Here is a 21,364-nt window from a genome sequence, read left to right on the forward strand (position 1 = left end):
TCTCAGATTACTTTCTCCTTATCTTTAATCTGGGAAACTATCCCATCGAAGGGTGCCACCAAAATTTAGTATAGGTCCCAACATTTCAGTGAGTCCAGTGCAAATGCCCTCACATACCTGTACACAGTTTGTAGCTACATTATTTTAGATACTGTCACCTGACAATTGATGGTAACTATCATATTGGTTCAGTTCTTTAAAAAAGAAAAATTCTGCTTTAATGGTTTCTTTTTCAATTTTTGAGGGGAAAGCATCAATTATAAGGTGATGCAGGATTTTAAAGTAACACTATGAATTAGTTATTCTATATAGAAAGTAGATCCATTCTAGACAGCATAGGCAATCCCACAGGAACTCCAACACACAATCTTCCTCTACTTTACTTATTACATTTAATATCTTACTTATTTAAATTTAATATCTTTTTATAATAAAAATATACCTCACTGTTTTCCTAACAATGAAATGCCATTGATATGTAACTCATAATTAGGAACACACAAATAGATTGCACTTGTATCCGATCTTCAGGATAGTAGGAGCAAGTCAAGTGACAGAGATAATATTTAAGCTGGGTTTAGAAAGATTCCCAGTATGGCAGTTAGTTGTAATTGTCAACTTGACACAAGTTAAAATTACCTGAGTAAAGTCTCAAACAGGAATTATCTAGATATGGGACTTGGGGGATACCTATAGGGTATTGGCTTTTCTGCTTGTTTGTTTGTTTATTTATTTATTCACACTTCACATCTCAATATCCCCTTTTTCCAAGTCTCCCCCCAAACACAGCCCCTTCCAACATTCCTCATTCCCATTCTCCTCTGAAAGGAAGGCGGTGCCCCCTTGGTATCACCCCACCATGGCACATCAAGTCACTGAGGAGACACTGAGGCCAGACAAGACAGCTCAGTTAGTGGAACAGGATCCCAAGGCAGGCAGGCAGGGAGGCAGGCAGGGAGGCAGGCAGGCAGGCAGCAGGCAGGTAGGCAGGGAGGCAGGCAGGCAGGGAGGCAGGCAGGAGGCAACAGAGTCAGGGACAGCCCCAGCTCCAGTTGTTGGGGGACTTGCATGAAGACCAAGCTGCGCATCTGCTACATAGGTGCAGGGGCCTAAGTCCAGCCCATGCTTGTTCTTTGATTGGTGGGTCAGTCTCTAGGAGCTCCCAAGGTTCCAAGTTAGAAGACTCTTGTTCTTCCCCTGGAGTCCCTGTTTTCCTCCGGATCCTCAATTTTTCCCCCAACTCCTCCACAAGACTTAGGGAATTGTAGTAACTACATTGAATGTCCTGGACTGTGTATGCATAACGAAAGAAGTTAAGCACAAGTATAGACATATTACTTTACCTGCACTCTTAACCATGAACATGGTGTGACTAGATGTCTTATGTTCCCACCACATTGACTTCCCTGCTGGGATGAACTATAACCTAGAATCCTCAGTGAAAATACAACCTTTCTTCTATGCATTGTTTTATATCAGGGTATTTTATCATTGCAACAGGTATAAAATCAGGACAACCAGGATTTGCCAATGCCAGATTATGTGTGGATATATGTTAATGGAGAGAAGAATAGAGAATAATGGTATCAGGAAGCACAGAGATTTAAACAGCTATAAATGAGGAAATGGTGTGTACAGGAGCACAATTGATACATCTATTGCTTAACAGGTGGCAACATTTGCCTGATGAGAAACATTTAAAGGGAAGTACTAAGTTAGCTGAGGCCATGGTTTTGGACATGTTTGCTCTCTGAAAACATGAAGAATTCTGTCTCTCTCAGGAGAAAGAACTACAGGTAGCACAAGAAAAGAGAAGTGACAGGCAGAATGTGGAGAAAGCCCTGCTCTTAGGGAATCGATATCGAAGCTGTCGCCTTCATTGGAGGTTTTTCAAACATCAATGTCACCCCAGAAAAATTATGTTCTTTAGCATTCAATTAATCTTATTTTTTTGTGGAAATCCCACAATGAATGTTGACAAAGAGTTATTGAATAGCATGTAAAATGTATGCTGTACAAAATATTGATTGACTAAAGGATTTGAATGGAGAACCATCTCTCCGTTGACTGCTATAGTTTAAATTGTTTAAAATTGTATCACAAAGCCGTAGTGTACTGGCTGTCAGTGACCATCTCATCAATACTATTTATGTTGGAGCTGCATGATTTATTTTCCATAACTTGGAAATTCATTAAAATGCTAAAGTTTTGTTATGTGATACTCGAAAATCATTTAACCTGTCACTGTTCAAATTTTGGAAGAAAGGATGCTTGAGAAAGTAGCAGAGAAGCTGAAATTTGTCTCTCATCTCAAGCAAAAATTCAAAGTTAGTTCTGTCAAAATGACCATTAAGGATTTAGTATTTCAACTGTTTTTCCCTTGCAGTTAAAAAGTAGTTATAGATTTTTTTTAACTTGATGATTTTATTTCTTGGCATTATACGGCTTACTAATGTATGTATAATTTGATATCTTGCCATCTAATGTAAAATCAAACATTAAATTTAACACATATGACCAACTTAAGTGAAAGAGGAGAGCTTACTTTGTCAGCATCACTATCATTATACAATATTTTATATTCTTAACAATTATCTAACAGTTGGAAAATTCTGAGTTTAATGGAAGCATTTTAGAAATTTCTAAATCTTTCATTTAAAGCATGTCTTCTTTCCTCTATCCAAATTCAACTCATCTTTTAAAATTGAATTTAAATATTTATTTCTACCAGTACACCTAATTCTATAAATATTGTAACAATTTATGCAGCCATAATATATTAAATATTTCATTATATATGTGGAATTCAGTTATACTACCCTGTATTCTAGAGATTAGACAATAGACAAAGGGCAAATACCATATTTGTATCTTGCAAGTCTCTAATTAATAAAGAGCATGTCCTTTATGGGAGAGGTCAGATAGTGTAGTGATATCTGGAAGCAGAGACTCCCATTGTACAAGCACATATATTGACAATCTGGGCCTATCATTGGAATCCATTTAAGTTTCAAGATTGACTGCAGTAGAGGAAGTCATGAGCCACATTTTGCTTCTGAAAAATATAAGAACTCCAAATTAATACCCAGTTTATACCAGCAGCATCCTTATAGCTTCAAACAGACTGAGTAGCCGTTCGAAGCTGGGAGCTCACTCTAAACTTAGAATTTTACCTAACCCCCAGAAGAGGTAAAACTCTAATTAAATATCTGACAAATTACAGAAGACCTTGACAAAGTTCCATGGACATAAATAATGAATAGTTTGGAATATTCCTGACTTCTTTACATGTCGATAGATCAATATAGTATTCTCAGGAATTTGCATTGACTTGTGACTATTTCTCCATCACTGAAATCTTGATTCTGACCATTCATTTTAATTAAGATTCCAAAAGTATAAATAGCATAGTTTTGTTCTTCATCTTTTACAAAGCAATGAATAGAGGTTTTCACCCATGATAAGTGCTTACTCTGATAACACTGGAGCAAGAGAATTCACAGAGCCTTTCTACCCTAATGCTATCATCTATAATTGGTCATATCTCCAATCATGTAGCCTCATCTGAGGCAGGGTGTGAAACAATTACGATGGTAAGACATTCTACTCTATCACAGCTAAATTATGAGTTTCAAACTCTGTAGAAAATGAGCTGCATAACACTGAAATATATTTGATGAGAGGAGGTAATTTTCACAAAATTATTATTGTGTAGAAAATGCATAATTTCTGAGTCGGTGTCCTAGAAAAAATGTAAAAGGATAATAAATAAATGACAATTTAAAAACACAACTATTATCAGTAAAAAAGCAAAATTAGAATTAACTGGGTCTTAGCATTCACAGAGACCATCTCTGTTCAATGGTGGCATCCGTGAATATATAATGACAAATGCACAATAGTTGTACCCAACTACTGGTTTATCATGTTATGAGCCAGAAAACCTGGAATACTGTCTTTCTTTCTTTCACTCAGTTTGTGTGGCAGATACACAGCCAATGGCTTATTAGTTTCTTTTTATTTTCTTGTATTTTGTATTTATTGCATTTACCTGATGTGTCCATTACTTCTACACTACATCATCTGGTACGGTGTTTTGATACATGAATACATTACATAATAAAAAATGCAGGTAGCTAGCATTTACATCACTGTCAACACTTCTTTGTGATGACAAAAGTATAATATAATTATCATAGTGTAAAATGAAATAAAAAAATGTCTTTCTTTATTGTCTCAGTTAGTTTCCACTGCTGTGAACAGCCACCATGACCAAGGTAATTTTTTTTTAAAGGACAACATTTAATTGGGGCTGCCTTATGGCTTCAGAGGTTCAGTTAACTATCATCGTGGGGTGGGGTGGGCATGACAGTGACCAGGCAGATATGGTGCTGGAGAAGAAGCTGAGAGTTCTCCATTTGTTTCAAAAGCAAATCAGAGAAGACTGACTTCCAGGCAGCTAGGACGATGGTCTCTTAAAGCCCAATCCCACAGTAACACACTTCCTCCAGCAAAGCCACACCTCTAATAGTGCCAGTCCCTGGGCCAAGCATATTCAAATCACCACACTTATTTAGATTCAATTTTTTTTTCCTACTGAGCCTTCTCTTGACCCATTCTCTCCTTTTGACCATCACTAAAAAAAAAGTCAATATTCAATTTATAAGGCAAATACCCCTATAAAATTAAAAACCTTCCCAGGATTCTTATTTGGAGAATATTCATTTTCAGGAGATTTGCACATTAAAGTACAGAATAGAGGTCATCTTCTTTTCATTAACTTAAGTTAAAAAATCATGTTGTTTTCAATCAGTGAACACAGGCAATACATAGCTGATGATAATGTGACACTCTCGCTGATGATAGCTGATGTTTTTTTTACAAGGAAGTACCATGATTACCTGAAACCTCCAACTATGATGCTTGTCCAACTGAAATAGTTATATTGTTTTTCATTATGTCTTATTGTGTAAGCCTCAATTACATTTTAGAAAACAGGTTAGTTCACTCTCCCTTTATCAACATTAGCATATAGCTATAAAACAATTTTTAATGATGAGAAAAGAAGAAAATGATTAGAAATGAAGAAGTGATATATAATATGTGTGTGTGATTAGGCTACTAAATGACAAGCAAAGTGAGAAAAATAAACACTCATTTCATATGTAAATAATGGATCACCTAAATATCTTGAGTTGACAATCACTCAACATTCACAGGAGCTGAAATATCTCACTATATCCCACAGGCTTATAATTATCTGTCAACTAAAAAAATCCATTAAAAAAAAGCAAAGAAACAAATGAAGTTAACCCATAGCAGTCAGTTCTTTTGTGTGTGGAACAAGCCTGTGGCTTTATTAATATGCAGATATAGAAATCTCTAATTGGTATGACTTCAGGGAAACACTGATGGACAGTCACATCTCTGCCTCCTAGGTATCAGGATGTTTCAAATTCTAAACGTAGATGGTGATGGTGACTGCACTTTTCTTAATTGGTTGAAACCTTATTCTTTTGAGACAGGCTTTCACCAACCCTAAAGCTAGACTGGTTGGTCAGAAATCTTAACTTGACACAAAATGATGTCCATTGGAGAGGAGGGAACCTCAGTTAAGAAAATGTCTCCAATAGATAGGGATTTAGGCTAACCTATAGGCTAGTGGTTGATTCTTAATGCTTGATAAGAGAGGGGCTAGCCCATTGTGGCTGGTGCCATTCCTAGGCTGGTGGTCCTGGGTTCTGTAAGAAAGCAGGCTGAGCAAGCCATGATGAGCAAGACAGTAAGCAGCATCCCTCCATGGCCTTCTCGTCAGCTCCTACCTCCAGGTTTCTGCCCTGACATTTTTCAATGATGAAAAGCAATATAGAAGTGTAAGCAGAATGAACACTTTCCTCCCCAACTTGCTTTTACACCATAGTGTTTTATGGCAGCAATGGAAACCCTATCTAAGACAGAAGGGTATATGAGAAAGTTTGGATGAAGAAAAGAGAAGAGAAAATGATATAATGATATTATAATCTCAAAAATAATAACATGATGATATGAAAATCTAATTTAACTATTTAATGTTATAGATTCTATGTGACAATCACTGCAAATTCAATTTTCCTGTCTCTAGGTTCTAAATATCCTTTATCTCTACATCCTGTAGACCCTTTATCTGAACCATGGGATAATGAAGCTGCATTAGCAATCCAGTGGCCTGAAGAACTGAGAATACACACAGTCTGAAATATGTGTATCAGGCATTCCTTGTAGAGCTTCCCAGATTAGGGTGCAGTCAAATGTATAGGAGATAATGTAATTGGAGGGCTGGAGGCAGAGTAAATGTTTACATTTAAATCATTTGAATCTTCGTACAAGATTGCTGACTAGATGAAGATTAATAAGATTCTCAGAATGATGAGCTATTTACTAATCAAAGGATACTTGTCTTTTGTTTGATCTTTTGACATGTTCTACAACCCAATGAACAAAATCCCAATAGTCATTCTTCAGTGTCCTTGAGCGACTGATTCGAGAAACCCTGGGGAACCACAATACATACATGTCTGAATCCCAATAACGAAATAATATATTCTTTGCCTGCAAGATACAGGTATATTTAAATCACCTCTAAGGTGCTAAACGTACCCAATTCAATGCAAATGATATTTAAAGAGTTATTATGCTACATTGTCCAGGAGATGGCAATAAATAAATAAATAAATAAATAAATAAATAAATAAATAAATAAATTCTGTGAATGACCTGGAGAAATGGTTCTATTATGAAGACTTGTTGGTCTTGCAGAAGTCCCAGGCTGGGGTGTCAGCATTCACCATGCTGCTGGCCATAGCCATCTCTTACTCTAGTTCCAAGAGTCTAATACCTTTGACCTTTACCGTAACCAGACACACATGTGGTACACGTTCATATATGTAGACAAAAGGCTCTTACATATTAAGGAAAATAAGTAAACCTTGAAAAGGATTAAGGGTATATCCATGTATAATATAGATGAAGAAGTTTTATGTGATCTGAAGACAAAACCTGAAGAGAAATGCACTAATTTTTTTAATGTTTCACTGGGAAACCTACAGGTGAGGAACCCATAGAGAGGACATGCTAAATCTGTTTCTATTTTTTTAATGTGTAAATCATCAAACAGAATTTCCAAGGAATCAAACAGCTCAAACTAGAAATCAGAAAATTAAATCCAATCTTAATTTTCTAAAAATACCATGTAATGGACTTAAGACATATACTTCTCTTTCCTGGACCTTCACCCTTGAAACCAACAGGCCACACTAGAGTGTGTTGAAGGACTCGCCAGCTCTAAAATTTCTCTGTTTCACTAAACAGGACAAAGCATCAAAGTAATTTAATTATGGTCTTTCTGCATTACGGGGTTGCTCTATCAGGAGAGCTCTCCTGAAATACATTATTTTTCTCCACTTCTGGCTTGAATATATTATGTGGTCTAACGTGACTGCATAATGGATAGTCCTGAATGCTTTCAATTAAATATATTGAAATTCCCCAAAGCAAGCAGTAATCTTGATTAAAATATCATCAGTTTATTACAGATGGAGCACGTCCAGAGGGCGATAATGGTCTTCAAAGAGCAGGTGCATTCTATTCAAATGATTAGTTGAAAAGATTCAGAAGGTTGTTTTATCTGAGGCTGGGCAGACTCCACTGTATACACAATCTATAAAGCAAACTTAAGAATTTCCCCTTCCAAGTTTGAAGAGTGTTGGTGTCCTGTATTAATCATATCAAAAGAAAAAAAACAATAGCTGGAATAATAAGTGAAATTATGGAAGAACAACTAAATATTTTTAAACCAAGTATGCTTCAAAAATCTTCCTTATTGAGAGGAGCACATAGCACGGTTGGTGGTGCGCTTGCCTAAGACGCAGGAGACCTTTTCTTCCCTTCCCGTCACTGCATAACTGAGTGTAATGACAGACACCTGCAAAATCAGCACTCAGGAGTAGAGGCAGGGGACCAGAAATTCAAACTGTCCTTGGCTGCATACTGAGTTAAAGCTTCCTCTCTTGCAGTAGACCATTTTATAAACAACAAATATCTTTATTGTATTCCTGAGCATTTTTAAACGTTTGGTTTAAGCTTTTCATTTGTCAAAGCATTTTAAAAAAGCATTTAAAATTAACAAGACACGAAAATGGTTTAAATGGCACATAAGACTAAGAAATGGTATAGAAACACACCAGTTTGCCAATGAATCGTTTACTATAGCCAGGGAAGGCCACAGTTTACTGATTGTGGACATGCAGGGTACTTCCCTTCTGAACAGCTTCCATAGTAACACAGGACACAAATTGACCATACAATGCTTTAATGTTAATTTAGAGTTACCTGATTTCAAGCCCTTATTCTTCCCCTTTCTTATGGTTTTAGACTTTGCGTTTAATTCACATGGACCCTACTGGATAAAGAGGAAGGTTGTGGGACAATGATACATTTCCGTCACTTCCCATGAGGTGAATCCCTGTCACCAAGGATTTGTTTTGAGTCCAGCAAGGAGGGACAAAAAACTAATGATCTTTCCATCTGGTCAGCTATTTAACACTATATAATTTTATTTTAAACAGCATTAGAATTCTTCATAAGTTTTATTTACATTATTTTAGAGGGTGTGTTTATTTTTACTATCAATATACAAGACAAATAAAGAAAGATAATAATTGGTATTGGATTCTCAGCAGACTAGGATATTGGATTCTTGTTAGTTACTTCCAGCCATATTTATGGCATGAAAATTAAAGTAGCTGTTATGTAACTGGTAGCAAGAAATATGATGGAGACTTTTTAAATATATAATCTATTCAATTGTATGGGTATTCATGAAAAGCCATGTAAGGCAATAGCTTTGGTAGGGTTTTCTGTTTTCATCATGTAATTCTATTTTAAGAATCATTAATTATTTTATTTTTCAACCCAAGGTCCATGCAACCAACATGGAACTCAGTTAAACGAAACTTCCTTTTCCTCCTATCTGCATAGAACATTGGGTATAGGAGGAGAAATTGAACACAATTATTTAATGTAGACATGTCCAGACTTAAATACCTGGTCCATGAACAAAATAACAGAGTGAAAAGACAGTTGCTGTGTTATTTCTGTGAATTCCTTTCTTTAGCCCATTAGTACAAGTGGAGTCCCACTGTGTGTTTCAGAACGTTGCACTAACAATTGCAAGGAGCGGTGGAGGTATTAATGCTCAATGAGTGGCTCATGCTCGTACGTGTTGGCATTGCGGTGCCTGAAATATGTAAACTATATAAATCGGGCCATCATTAAACTATTGTGCAATGGTTAGATGCTTATGTCCACCTGAATTCTATACTTCAGTTTCTAGATCATGAGTTCTTTAACCAGAGATAACTGTCATTCCTTCTAAGGGGATGAAGCTTAACAAGAACCTAGTTAGGCACCCCTTTATAATCGCCTCAGCAATCACTCTCTGAAGCTCTTAGGTGGTTTGCAAAACCATGAATTTCAATACTTTGCTCTTAATAATTGGCGATCAATTTATATAGAGAAAATAACCACCAATCACTACCCCGTGAGCAGGATCAGATGAACACTGAGGAAAGGAATTGTGGAAAGCAAAAGTGGTTTTAAGAAAAAGCACCCCCCCTCAAAAAAATCCCACTGAATATTGCAATTGTACTGTCTTGATGTGGAGCAAAATCACAGGGGGTCATGTGTGAAGTTCAGAAGAGGAGACTGAACCAGAGGGGACTCATTCATGAACTGGGAATATATTTTTGAAAGGAGAAAAGAGAGAAAGAAAATGAAGAATCCCACCCCTATTGAGTGTGGCATCTGTCTAGCTTGCTTTCAGACTCTTGAGAAGGTTAAATCCAGCATGGTTCCACACATGGGGAACTCTAAGCAATACTTTGTAAACAGGATCAAAACCACACATCTTATTATTCACTAAAGTAAAATGATTTCCATAAAGTTCTGAATATATAAATTTAATACACACCATGAAAGATTTCTCTTCTTCATAGTCTTAGTGATTTCATAAGATCAGTATGTAATATTTGTTTCGTTGTTTAAGGGACAAGTGTCACATCCAGAGTCTTGTGCATGCCTGTCATGTGCTCAGGCATAGAGCTCCACAGCAACACACGAATTCTCCCTCCCAGTTTGGATGGTAATTTTACTAAATCTAAACTTATTTCTGATTCAAATCTTGTTCATCAACCAGTTCTTAGTTAATTACATGTATATAGATATAGTATGTTATTACATTCATTCCCTCTCTTTTCCTGTCCTCTCCCTTAACAACTCACTATTCCACCCACTAAAACCCCATCCCATTTCCATATTTCTTATGCAGTTTTTGTTTTAGTTTGTGACTTACTGGATTTAACCATGTGTCCTTGCACAGGATGGATATGAGCAGGAATAAGCTACCAGAGGCTACATCAATAAACATAACCGTGTCCTCTCCCTCACCATCCCTCAAACATTATTAGCTCTCTTTGGTGGCATGAAATGTCATGAGTCCCTCTCCAATGTTGACTGAATGTTTAAAGGCTTAGTCCTACAAGTCTCTGTGCAGTTAAGTCTTGTAAGCTCGTGAGTCACACAACCATGTCACTCCCATAAAACAGAATCTCATAGGTTTTCTCTGTGTACTCCCGCTAAGCGTGTGTACTTTAGTTGTTTTGCTGTTGTCTTGAGACAATTTTTTTTAAAAAAAATACTGCTAACTTCTCATGGGTATCAGTTAGAGGAGCCACAGTAGGTCTAGATGGCTTTATAACAGTATAACTTTCATTTTACTGGAATATGAAGTTGGCCACTACAATAGGAGGTCATTGAAAGTAAGTATCAGATAAGTAACTAATAAAAACAATCCCACAGAGGACAAATCCCTCACACAGACACCAAATAATAAAATACCATACTCAAAAGAGTACTAGGGAAATACTCCATGGAGAACTTTACGTTTTGTATAAGTTTCTATATTCAATAACTCTGTGGTTATTGGCTACATAGGTCTTGCTAGGCTGCATTTCATGCCTCATTACAGCACACTCCGAAACCTCTAACTCAGCTCAGTTTCCCGTGAAACATGAACCACACGGTTGTAAGTGACTCAGTTAGATGAGGTCTTTGACATTCGGCTCAGGTCTTTTCCATCAGCGCTGGTGTTCTTAAGTTAAGCTCATGTGTGAAGAGACAGGAGGAGACAGTGCTAGAGCAGGCCTTAAAGCAAGGTTGCTTGGAATGATAACTAGATTCTTAAAACAGACATTCTTCACACACACACACGCACGCACACACACACACACACACACACACATACACACGCACACACACACACTTCCTTTTAACTGCTGTTGTAACTTGTTAAAAAAGGAAAGGTATTTGAACTAGTTCTTATTAATATTAATATTTACTCCATTGTTTTGTCCCCAAACCCTGTCACTTTACTTTGTTAAATTAAAACTCCGATGAAAACATCCAATTAGTAATCAGGAAGGAAATGCATTCATATGTCACACTTAATAAGCAGTTCGATGTGATCATACCTTGATCAGACTCATGAGCAGCTCAGTCCTTTGTGATAGATTTGTGGAGCCAGAATGTCTATTATTAGTACTTGCTAATTACTTGAATGAGAGAAAATGAATAGTTGCTCTCTTTTCAAATGTACAAATAACCTCTTTTTCCTCATTGAAATAGATGGGGAAGGAAAGCAAAATGAGAGAAACTTAGAGAGACTGGAACAGTGCCATGTCACTGAACTCTGTGTTCCCATGTCCCAGTTGATCAGTCTTTATAGAGTGTGTGGCCTGTAGGAGCTTCTCCTTGTGAGGAATGAGGCTTCCTCTAGCCAGGACAGAACACTACACTGTCCTCCCTGCCAGAGCCTCAGAATCTCTGCAGCATCCTTAGCCGAGATCCTACCTTAATGAGAACCTGAATAGACCCGGTGGCTTTTGCAGATATGAAATACCAGAAGTTCATCGTGCAGGCAGCGCTGGATTCTTTCCACATGGCGCTCTTGAAGTGGGCTTTGTCACCGCGAAGGCCCACTGGGGTCGCCTCCAGATACATGAAGTGACCTAGGAATAAGGATGGGATTTTAAAAGGACCAAAAGAACAATGTGGGGATTATCCTAGCTTTTTCATCTTACTTGAGGTTTATCATCATCATCATCATCATCATCATCATCATCATCGTCGTCAACATCAACATCATCATCATCATCACATTTCATGTGATCTAGCTGCCAAAGGCATTTTCATCTGAAATGGATAATAAATCTAATAGCCTTGTCTGTTGCGCAGTGGCAGAACAATTCCCAACTCTGTGTGATTTTAGCAAAGAGCTTCACAGTATGCAGACTAAATGATCTGACAAGTATTTATCAACACTACATCAACAAGATAGTCCTAGGAATCATTTAAGGGACTCCGTAAACTACCAAGTATTATAAAAGTGTATGGAGATTACCAGAAAATGAAAATAATGAACGTCCAGTCACCTGTTAAATATGTAAATAAAATACTGGAAGTTTTAGTGTGTAACATGAAAGGGAGGCTATTGAGTTTTATTCTTATTATGAAAATACATTATCATATATGTCAGATGCATGTTTAGGTCTTTGAATCTGCGGCTAACTCAGCAAATCTGTTTTATGTGCCTATGAAATCTCAGAATTGAGATACCATTCTGCTATAATGCACTGCTCAGGACTTAAGAGTCCTTTTGTTATCCTACTGATGTTCTTTTCTCCTTGGGTGTTGCATGTGACAGAAGACTGGAAATACTTACTCTAGAAAATAGTTCATGGGGACACTCTTACAAATGTTGTCCTGCACGTACATGCTCAGTTTCTTTACCTATTGGCTCCACTGCATTCAGTCCACGACCTCTGTTATGTACATGGAGCAAACTTTATTACTTCAATTTGAAAAACTATGAAGCTGAGCTTTGGAAATATCAAGTGATTTGCTAATGATCAAAAGAGTATCCAAATTCAGGGCTAAATTCAGGTGAGTGTGTTCCACTTAGGAAAGTTATCTGAGGGAAGCAATTACTGTCATTTAACCCTACAGTTAGTTTAACTAACTGAAACTGGGCTGAATGCTAGATTATGACTGCCCCCCCTTTTTGAAATAAAGGCTCTGTTGAAAATAAGTAAAGACCATGCTGTTACAGTGGACCTTAGCCAATATGCCTGAGATTTTTTTAAATGTATTTTTTTTATTTGCCTATATTGTTGTTGTCTCGGACAGAGGCTTACTGCTGAATAATCTCATCTTTTCTAGTTCTTTCAGAACCCTAGCTAGTTGATTTAACTCAGTTTTTCTGGTTCAATCTAACTGTTTCAATCTGGCTTCTCCAGGCTTCTTAATGAATTGCCCTGCTTGGCCTCAAAAAAAACTTTAACAATTTTTTTTTTCAAATCTTGTTCTCCTCCTTCTTAATCTCTTGCTTAACTGACTCTACTGACCTGCACTGAACTGTATGAACTCAAGAATAAACTCAACTTCACTCAGCTGCACTAAACTCAACTGACTGAACAGAACTGACTTTGAACTCATGTTACACATTAAAACTTCCAGTATTTTATTTACATATTTAACAGGTGACTGGACATTCACTTATTTTCATTTCATGGAAATCTGTATGCCTCTCTCCCCTGAGTACTGGAATTAAAGACATGTGCAACCATGCCTTGACCATGTAAAGCCTTTCTTTACATGGAACTTTGGAACTTGTTCTGTACCAAACTGGCCTTGAACTCAGAGATCTGCTTGCCTCTGTCTCCTGGGATGAAAGAATGATAAGGGTTTGTCTGTATTCCAGGCAGAGCAACTGGACTAAAATTCCTCTGCACAATCTAATAAAAAAGAATTATGGGAAATTATATATCGTGCATGTTGAAGGAGCTGATGTGAAAATGCAGAGTGAATAGTCTATAAGTGAGCAGTTTGAGAGACTTCCAGAACCTAAGGCAAGAGACAAGGAAGTTCAGCTTCTTCCTCAAACCCTCAGAAGGAATCAGTGCTGCCACCTACCTCATGTTGGATTTCTGACTTCCAAAACTGAGATAGTACTAATGTCCACACTTTCAGCTACCTGGTCTAGGTGCTTTGGTGTAACTGTGACAGGATATGAACATACAAGCTAAAGGTTTGGTTGACCAGCAGTCTCTTTTCTTTTCTTTTTTTCGGAGCTGGGGACCGAACGCAGGGCCTTGCGCTTGCTAGGCAAGCGCTCTACCACTGAGCTAAATCCCCAACCCCTGACCAGCAGTCTCACTGCCATGTTCCCCTTGTTTAACTGCTGCTGATGACAATGAGGGAGACATTATGAACATAAACAGAGCAACATCACCAACAACAATCTAGTAACTCACCATGTTCATTTCCAAGTGTGTGGTCTCTGGGAGGTCGTTGGCTTCTATGAGAGCCAATTCCTAAAACCCAATCGGAGTTTTCAGCTAGGGAGTTCTTCCAGCCGCACCAAACTTTCTCGAAAGTGCAGGAGCCACCACACTTGTTTTCATCACTGTCACAGTCATCGGCAAAATTACAGCTCTGCTCTGGACTGGAGCATCGGCCATTCTGACACTCCTCATAGCCCTGTGGGCAGAAGCCTGAAATAAAACACAAATGGAATGCTAGATTATTCCATACTCATTAAGAATAACCTACAAGAATGACTGTACATAATTTATAATGTCTAATGTATGCATTATAATGTGTAATTGTATATTATTTATAGTGTACCAAGGGCTACGGTTTTCATAAGAGTTTGAATTGTCTGACCCACATTTCTCTTTTCAAATTTGCTCCAATGATCAGGTTTATTTAAAAGTGAAAGAAAAATGTATATAAAATTTCAGAAGAAAACTTTATTTTGTGCATTGGCCTTAAATTTGATCTCTGATTTTATAATATAAAATCAAAATATATTTTCCCCTCTAACTTTTGTTTTGTTCTGCTGTTCTTGGTCAATTGTTCATTGATTGGTTGGTTTGTTTGTTTTGGGGAGAGCAGTGTTGCTCTGTAGTGTAGCCTGGAACTTACTGTGTTCCCTAGGCTGACCTGGAAATTTCAAAGCAATCCTAAGGCTCTACTACTTTCTTGCATGCTAAGTTTACCAGCAGCAACCAATTACTCTTATTCATCTCTTCCTACTTAAATTCCTAGGTGCCTGAAAGAGAATATATTAAGACTCCTCTTCGCTTTATTTCTAGGATGAGCACCCCATGTCTGGAAAGATACTGCATGTGGCTGAGAGTTGGTGTAGATAAGAGATGGTGATTGATGTTTCAGGCCAGTACTGAAAAATGCTCTGGAAACTACTGGTAAAGCTTGAGTCTTGAATATCTTTCAACAGTCTGTTCTGAAGAATTAGTCCTGAGAAAGGACATATATATATATATATATATATATATATATATGCAATCATAATGCCATCATATATATACATGAATCACAATGCCAAAGCATTTCAAAATGCTTCAAAAATGGAAGTTTCTTATACTAACTTTCTCACTTAGAGGTGAAAAAATAAAGGTTACAGATGCTACAAGATTTGTAACTATTTTTCAAAACAATAGTTTTTATTTAGACCTAACTGTCAAGTCTTCTACATTATGTTTTGAGTGCACTGAATTTAATAGGACCAAGTTCTACCACAGCAAGTCACACTACTGAAAACTAGTGGTATTGGAATTGGAAGAAGCATTATTACTGAAGGACTACTGAGAAGTTGAGAAATCAATATATTATTTTATTTTATAAAAGATGACACATTGATTCCAACAATTCCAGTTCATTTAGAGACTAAAAATAAAACCAGTTCTTAAGATGATTTTCTCCAAAGTAACTGAATCAAACTACAACTGAATCCTTCCAAGTTAAAAATGAAAATGTAGACACAGTTATGAACAGAGAAACACTAAAATTTTAATACACTATGCAAATTAGTAAAATTAATATTTTGGCATAGTGATTTACTTTTTTAACTTTAAAAAATGAAACTACATAAATGAAAATTATAATTATATATCTATGCAAAACTATACTTAAACACAATCTTTACATTAATGAAGAAAATGTCAGTGCTATAATATAATACATTCCATTTATATGATGGTGCACAGTGATTTTTGTGGGGGTTAAGATGAACAAAAGACCAAGCAGACTCTATCAAGACTTTAACCACCCAAATTTCATTTAAACTGCTGCTGCTGTCCACAGTTCCCTTAGTGAAACTGTGGCCCAGCTAAAGGCACAAGCCACAGTTCATTGTTTTAGACACATACCCAGAAGATGTAGGATAACTTCCAGAGCCTTTTGCATTCCTGGAATACTTTGAAGGGCGTACAATTCCGGGAATTGTCTTAAAAGGCTCAAGAGGTTGACAGGTCTGGCCTTAGTCTTCTAAGATCGTTTCTTTCATTAAATGAAGTCACATTCATTTAACACAATGAGAAGCTACGTTCCCCAGTGGCTCTGGTTTCTATGAATCAGACTATTGTTGACTAACATTCATGATCTAAAGATTGATATTAGGTTTGTAGGTCTGTATTGGTAATCTTATCTGTTGACTCCCCATATGGATATATATATCCAGTTTATGATACAAGGGCCTAAAGCCAAGAAGATATTTAATATATATGTATATTCCACAACAGGGTAACAGGGTTCCAGATCTGGACGCTCAGCAGTAAAATGGTCAGGCAGCTCTCATAACCTTTAGGTCAGGAATACATTGTATAAATATTTATGATTGGTCTATGTGACCGAGACTATTTTTCCAAATATGGTTTTGCCAATTAAAGTATTCTTAAGAATACTTTCACAATTGGTATAATTATAGTTTAGGAGACCACTACAATCTGGTTTTGATAAAGGGCAAGAGAAATTATCAAGTGATATTATTTATCTATTTCTAGGTTGTTTTATGTGACTTTTTGTCAGAATCACAATAAAGAAAAACAAAACAAAACAATAAACCCAGAAATGTAATTACCATGCATCTATTGCTATGTCACACATTATCCAGGCTGATTAAATTTGTCATTCACCATCATGGCAGGGACTTTATTTTTGTTAGAAGGAATATATTACAATGCTCTAGATACTTCTGTATGTACTTCAGGCATCTGATACTTCATGTTTTGTCAAGACTCTGAATTTTCTTTTCTGAATGTGCCAACTGGGTAGAGACATCTCCCTCTCTATGGACAGCATTTCTATGCTTCTAGTTACTCAGGAAAGATATATGAAGGAATTTTAAGTAGATATGAAACATCATTTGTAATTCAAGTTGATTTACAGTCTTTAAATTTAACCTCATTTCCTCCCATTTGTCTTTCACATCTAGGACCTGGAATGCCCTCTTAGTCCTAGAGATGCAAGGAGAAAGACCATTGACCCAAATCATGGCCAAATTAATTAAAGCAAGCTTTTCTATTCATGCACATGGGCTATCTCTCCCTAAAGTATATTTCAAGATATCAGCATTGGACATGGGGAAGATAAGGGTTTTGTTTTTGGTTTTTTTTTTTTTTCTTTTCAGCTCCGGAGGAGGTGGCTTACAAATGGGCAAATTGGCAGGCAAATAGAAGGCATTACAGAAGCAGAACATAAGCAGAAGAAGTTGCTCATAACAATCTCCTGAAACAATGGCATGGTTGCAAGGTGATTATAGCAGAGTGGTCATTACTACCATAGTGACAACATGACTCGGTGGCAGAGTGGTCATTACTACCATAGTGACAACATGACTCGGTGGTCATAATGCTTGCCTTTTCTGGAACAGATAGTAGTGAAGCATTTATAGTAAAGTTACAGGTAACACATAGCCCAATCTTTGAGAAACAGAGATTTAATCATAAACAGGGATGAACCTAGTTTGTTTATATCACAAGATAGCCATTGTCAAGTCTAAGATTGAGGTGGGCTGGTTTATCATGCTATCCTTTGGCAAAGGATTAAAAGTGAAAACAAACACAAGAATGTACCTGGTTGCTGAAAATTTCCTCTGGTTTTCTCCATAAACACCATAGAATGCCCAAACTAGTTCCTTCCCCTATTATTTTGTTTCTGACTATACGTGAGACTCATGTTCTCACAGAGCTCTACTGTGTAAAATCTACAACTTTCCAAAGGATCTTGGTTTATATCATATCATCAGTCTCAGTACTGGACCTCAACATGGAATAGGAGCAAGTTCTGGATGATCGCCAAGCTCTAGGAACTGTGGTTTTCATAATACAATCGTTTAATCTTATCAATCACAAAATATCTCAGCAAACTCAATCAAAACATATTTCATCAGACTGTCATTCTTTAATAAAATTCAGTATTGCTTTTATATATTTTATTGCCATTTCTCTTTGATCACTGCATCTCTAACCTTGCTCTAAATATAAATAACCAAGAACCATGGATTGTTCAATATAAGATGAAAGTAATATTTGACATAAGCTTTAAAATTATTTCCACTATTGTCTTCATTACAGAAAACAAAAACTTTGAAATAGCCCATTGGGGTCCAGGGAGAAGGAAGTTGAAGATGAGCCTCAGATTTGTGTGTGTGCGCAAGAAATTTTAAAGATGACACAAAAAAGTCATATTGGCTTAGTTAGGGTATCTATTGCTGCGATGGAACACCATTACCAAATAGCAAGGTAGGGAGGAAAGGGTTTACTTATTTATCTTACAGATCTATGCTGCTGTTCGTCATCTAAGGACTTCAAGGTAAGAACTCAAGCAGGGTAGGGGTCTGGGGGCAGGAGCTGATACAGAAGGTGTGGAGGGGTTGTTACTGGCTTGAATTCCTTGGTTCACTCAGTCTGTTTACCTGTAGAACCCAGGACTCCCATCCCAGCAGACATCACCCACGATGGAGTGAACCCTCCCCCATGGATAACTACCTGAGAAAATGCCAGCTCTAGTGGAGGCATTTCCTCACTTGAGGTCCCCTCCCTTCAGGATTTCTAGTTTGTGCGTCAAGTTGTTAGAGGAGGAACCAGCACATTGATGAAAGGCTTCAAGAGCTTTAGGATGTTACAATAATTTTTTAAAATCTGGTACTCATTTATAGACCTTTAAGAAAATTTTCTGGCTAAATCATGGATAATTTTATGATCAAAGTAAGTAAGGAAAGAACTTCTGCTTATAGTTAGGAAGAAGAGGTCTGAAATTTTCTTCCCATAAGCAACTAGAGCATGAGGCAAATACGTTAAACCACCTTGTGTCAAATACAGGAAGTATAGAACCATGGTCCTCTCAAAAGAACAAGAGGCTGCATCATACTGCCACTCCACATTTCTGCTCTGTCATGCTTTCCAAGCTGAATTCTAGAAGTGAAACAGAAATCTGGGCTCTCTGTGACTGAAGAAGACACAAAGGTGGAAGCATTTCAAATCAGTAAGACAGGCTTCTAATGAAAAAGGACCAGTGTAGATAACGAGATGCAGAAATGTGCTCCAGTCTTTGGCTGACTTTCAGATTGCATATGGATAGGCCTGAATTCATAAGGAAGAATGGTAACTTCTAAGAAACAATAAACATGCAGTTATAAACAGAATTAGTTTAAATGTTCACAGAAAGCCAGGCATCTTCATGCTTTTATCATCTAGAGTAAAATGTTTTGGACAAATACTAGGTATTCAGAGGCAACATTACAAAGGAAAATACTTAGTAGAAGACAAAGTAACTCTAGACATTATAGTTGCGCAAACTACAATCCTAAATTCAAACCTACCAGTATCTGTAAATAGAGTTTTATTTAGATGGACATACCCATTTGATTACATAACAAAGTTTTTCATACAATAGCGGTAGAGTTGAACATTTGTACTCAGGACTATAAAGCCTTTAACATGAAAATATACTTACTCTTTGGTAATTAACAGAATATATCTCCTGAACTATGCTCTATATTTTAGCCTTACAATAAAACTGTGAAATAGTCATGAAATAGGGAAATCATAATAGTACACAAGTTAACTGCTATTTAGGACAAAGTGTACCAGTTTTTAACATATTCCAAGCCCTAGAACTCAGGAGACCAGTACTCAAGTTCCATGAATAACTATGTGATCTCTATACAGGTAGGACAAAAATCAGTCAGGAGAGGCAAATACAAACATGACAAGGAGCTTAAAGATAGTACAGTTGGGAAAAATTTAAAGAGTAAAACATTTCAGACAGGAGAAATATTTTCAAAAACCCTGTGTTTTTATGGTGACAATGGTTAGAAATAATGAACAATATTTTAAATAGCTGATTTAAAGTATCCTTACTATAGAAAAAAAGTACATATATGTAAAAGAATGCCATACTCTGTAGTTTGATGTCAATATGCAGGTGAGGGCTGGCACTGAAAGAACCTAGCTCAAGTCTCAGGATGGAGCGCCGCAGGAAACACGAGAGACCGGTCTTCATGTAAAAGCAAGAGGCTGTTTAATAATAACAGAGCTCCGGGCCAACACATGTCTCACGCAGGAGACAGAGGAGTCGACCCCGAAATTCAAAAGTCAGGGGTTTTTATAGGGTGAGGAACAGGGGGATGGGGAGAGTTGGCGCGGCTATAAGTGATTGGCTCATTCAAACATAGCAGTGAGATTACAGCACAGCAGAAGAGTATGTGCTGACTGGGGCATTTGGGATTTTTAGAAGCTAGGGGCTTATCAGGGTTTGAAGGACATCTGGTTAAAGTGTGACTCTGAGTAAGCTGGGGGAGATGCCCTCCTGCCAGATGGTTTATGAGTCAGTCCTGATAGCCTGGGCTGGTTCCTGCATTCTTTTTCTTTATCTTTATGGTCTGTTAGTCCTAGCGGCAGGGCAGGCCCTGTCATGCCTGGACTTACCTGGGCTAGTTTTTCACAGTGTTTAGCCCTGAGTCTGTGAATTTTGAAACTTACTCTTTTAATTTTACATTTTTAAACCTTAAATCTGTATAATTTTCCTTTCAGCACCAGTTAGGTCAAGGCCATGATTGGACAGTAAAAAATAAGGCAGGAGAGAAGGAGAAGGAAGGAGAATCAAGGTGGAGATGGAGAAAGATAACGCAGATCTTGGTGGTCTTGAATTGCCAAGGTATCTGGGATGGATTTCTATAGGCAAATTTGTCTTATCTAGGTGGGCAGTTTATATCCCTATCAATTGGTTATAAGTTTATTGTGTGGATGTATTGTGGATTGAGAATTTAACACATCAATCTGATTGTTGGGTTACAGTTTGTTGAGTCTTGATTTTAACAAGTTGTTGGGAGTTTATACCATAACTATCACAGGGTGATGTTGGGAATGTAAACAGTGCAGTGGCAGAGAACTACAAGAAGATAGTGGGC

General features: G+C 37.2%; 1 protein-coding gene across 1 annotated transcript in view; it reads right to left on the bottom strand.

The window, feature by feature from the left end:
- Window positions 1–21,364, bottom strand: part of Malrd1 (MAM and LDL receptor class A domain containing 1) — a 684,120-nt gene that overhangs the window by 276,543 nt on the left and 386,213 nt on the right. The window contains exons 26-27 of the mRNA XM_032884682.1: window positions 14,406–14,645; window positions 11,944–12,101 (exon numbers count right to left, since the gene is read on the bottom strand). Coding sequence (XP_032740573.1) covers window positions 11,944–12,101; window positions 14,406–14,645 — 398 coding nt within the window. The remainder of the gene's footprint in view (window positions 1–11,943; window positions 12,102–14,405; window positions 14,646–21,364) is intronic.

The sequence above is a fragment of the Rattus rattus genome, chromosome 14, assembly GCF_011064425.1.
Source record: "Rattus rattus isolate New Zealand chromosome 14, Rrattus_CSIRO_v1, whole genome shotgun sequence".
Lineage (NCBI taxonomy): Eukaryota > Metazoa > Chordata > Mammalia > Rodentia > Muridae > Rattus > Rattus rattus.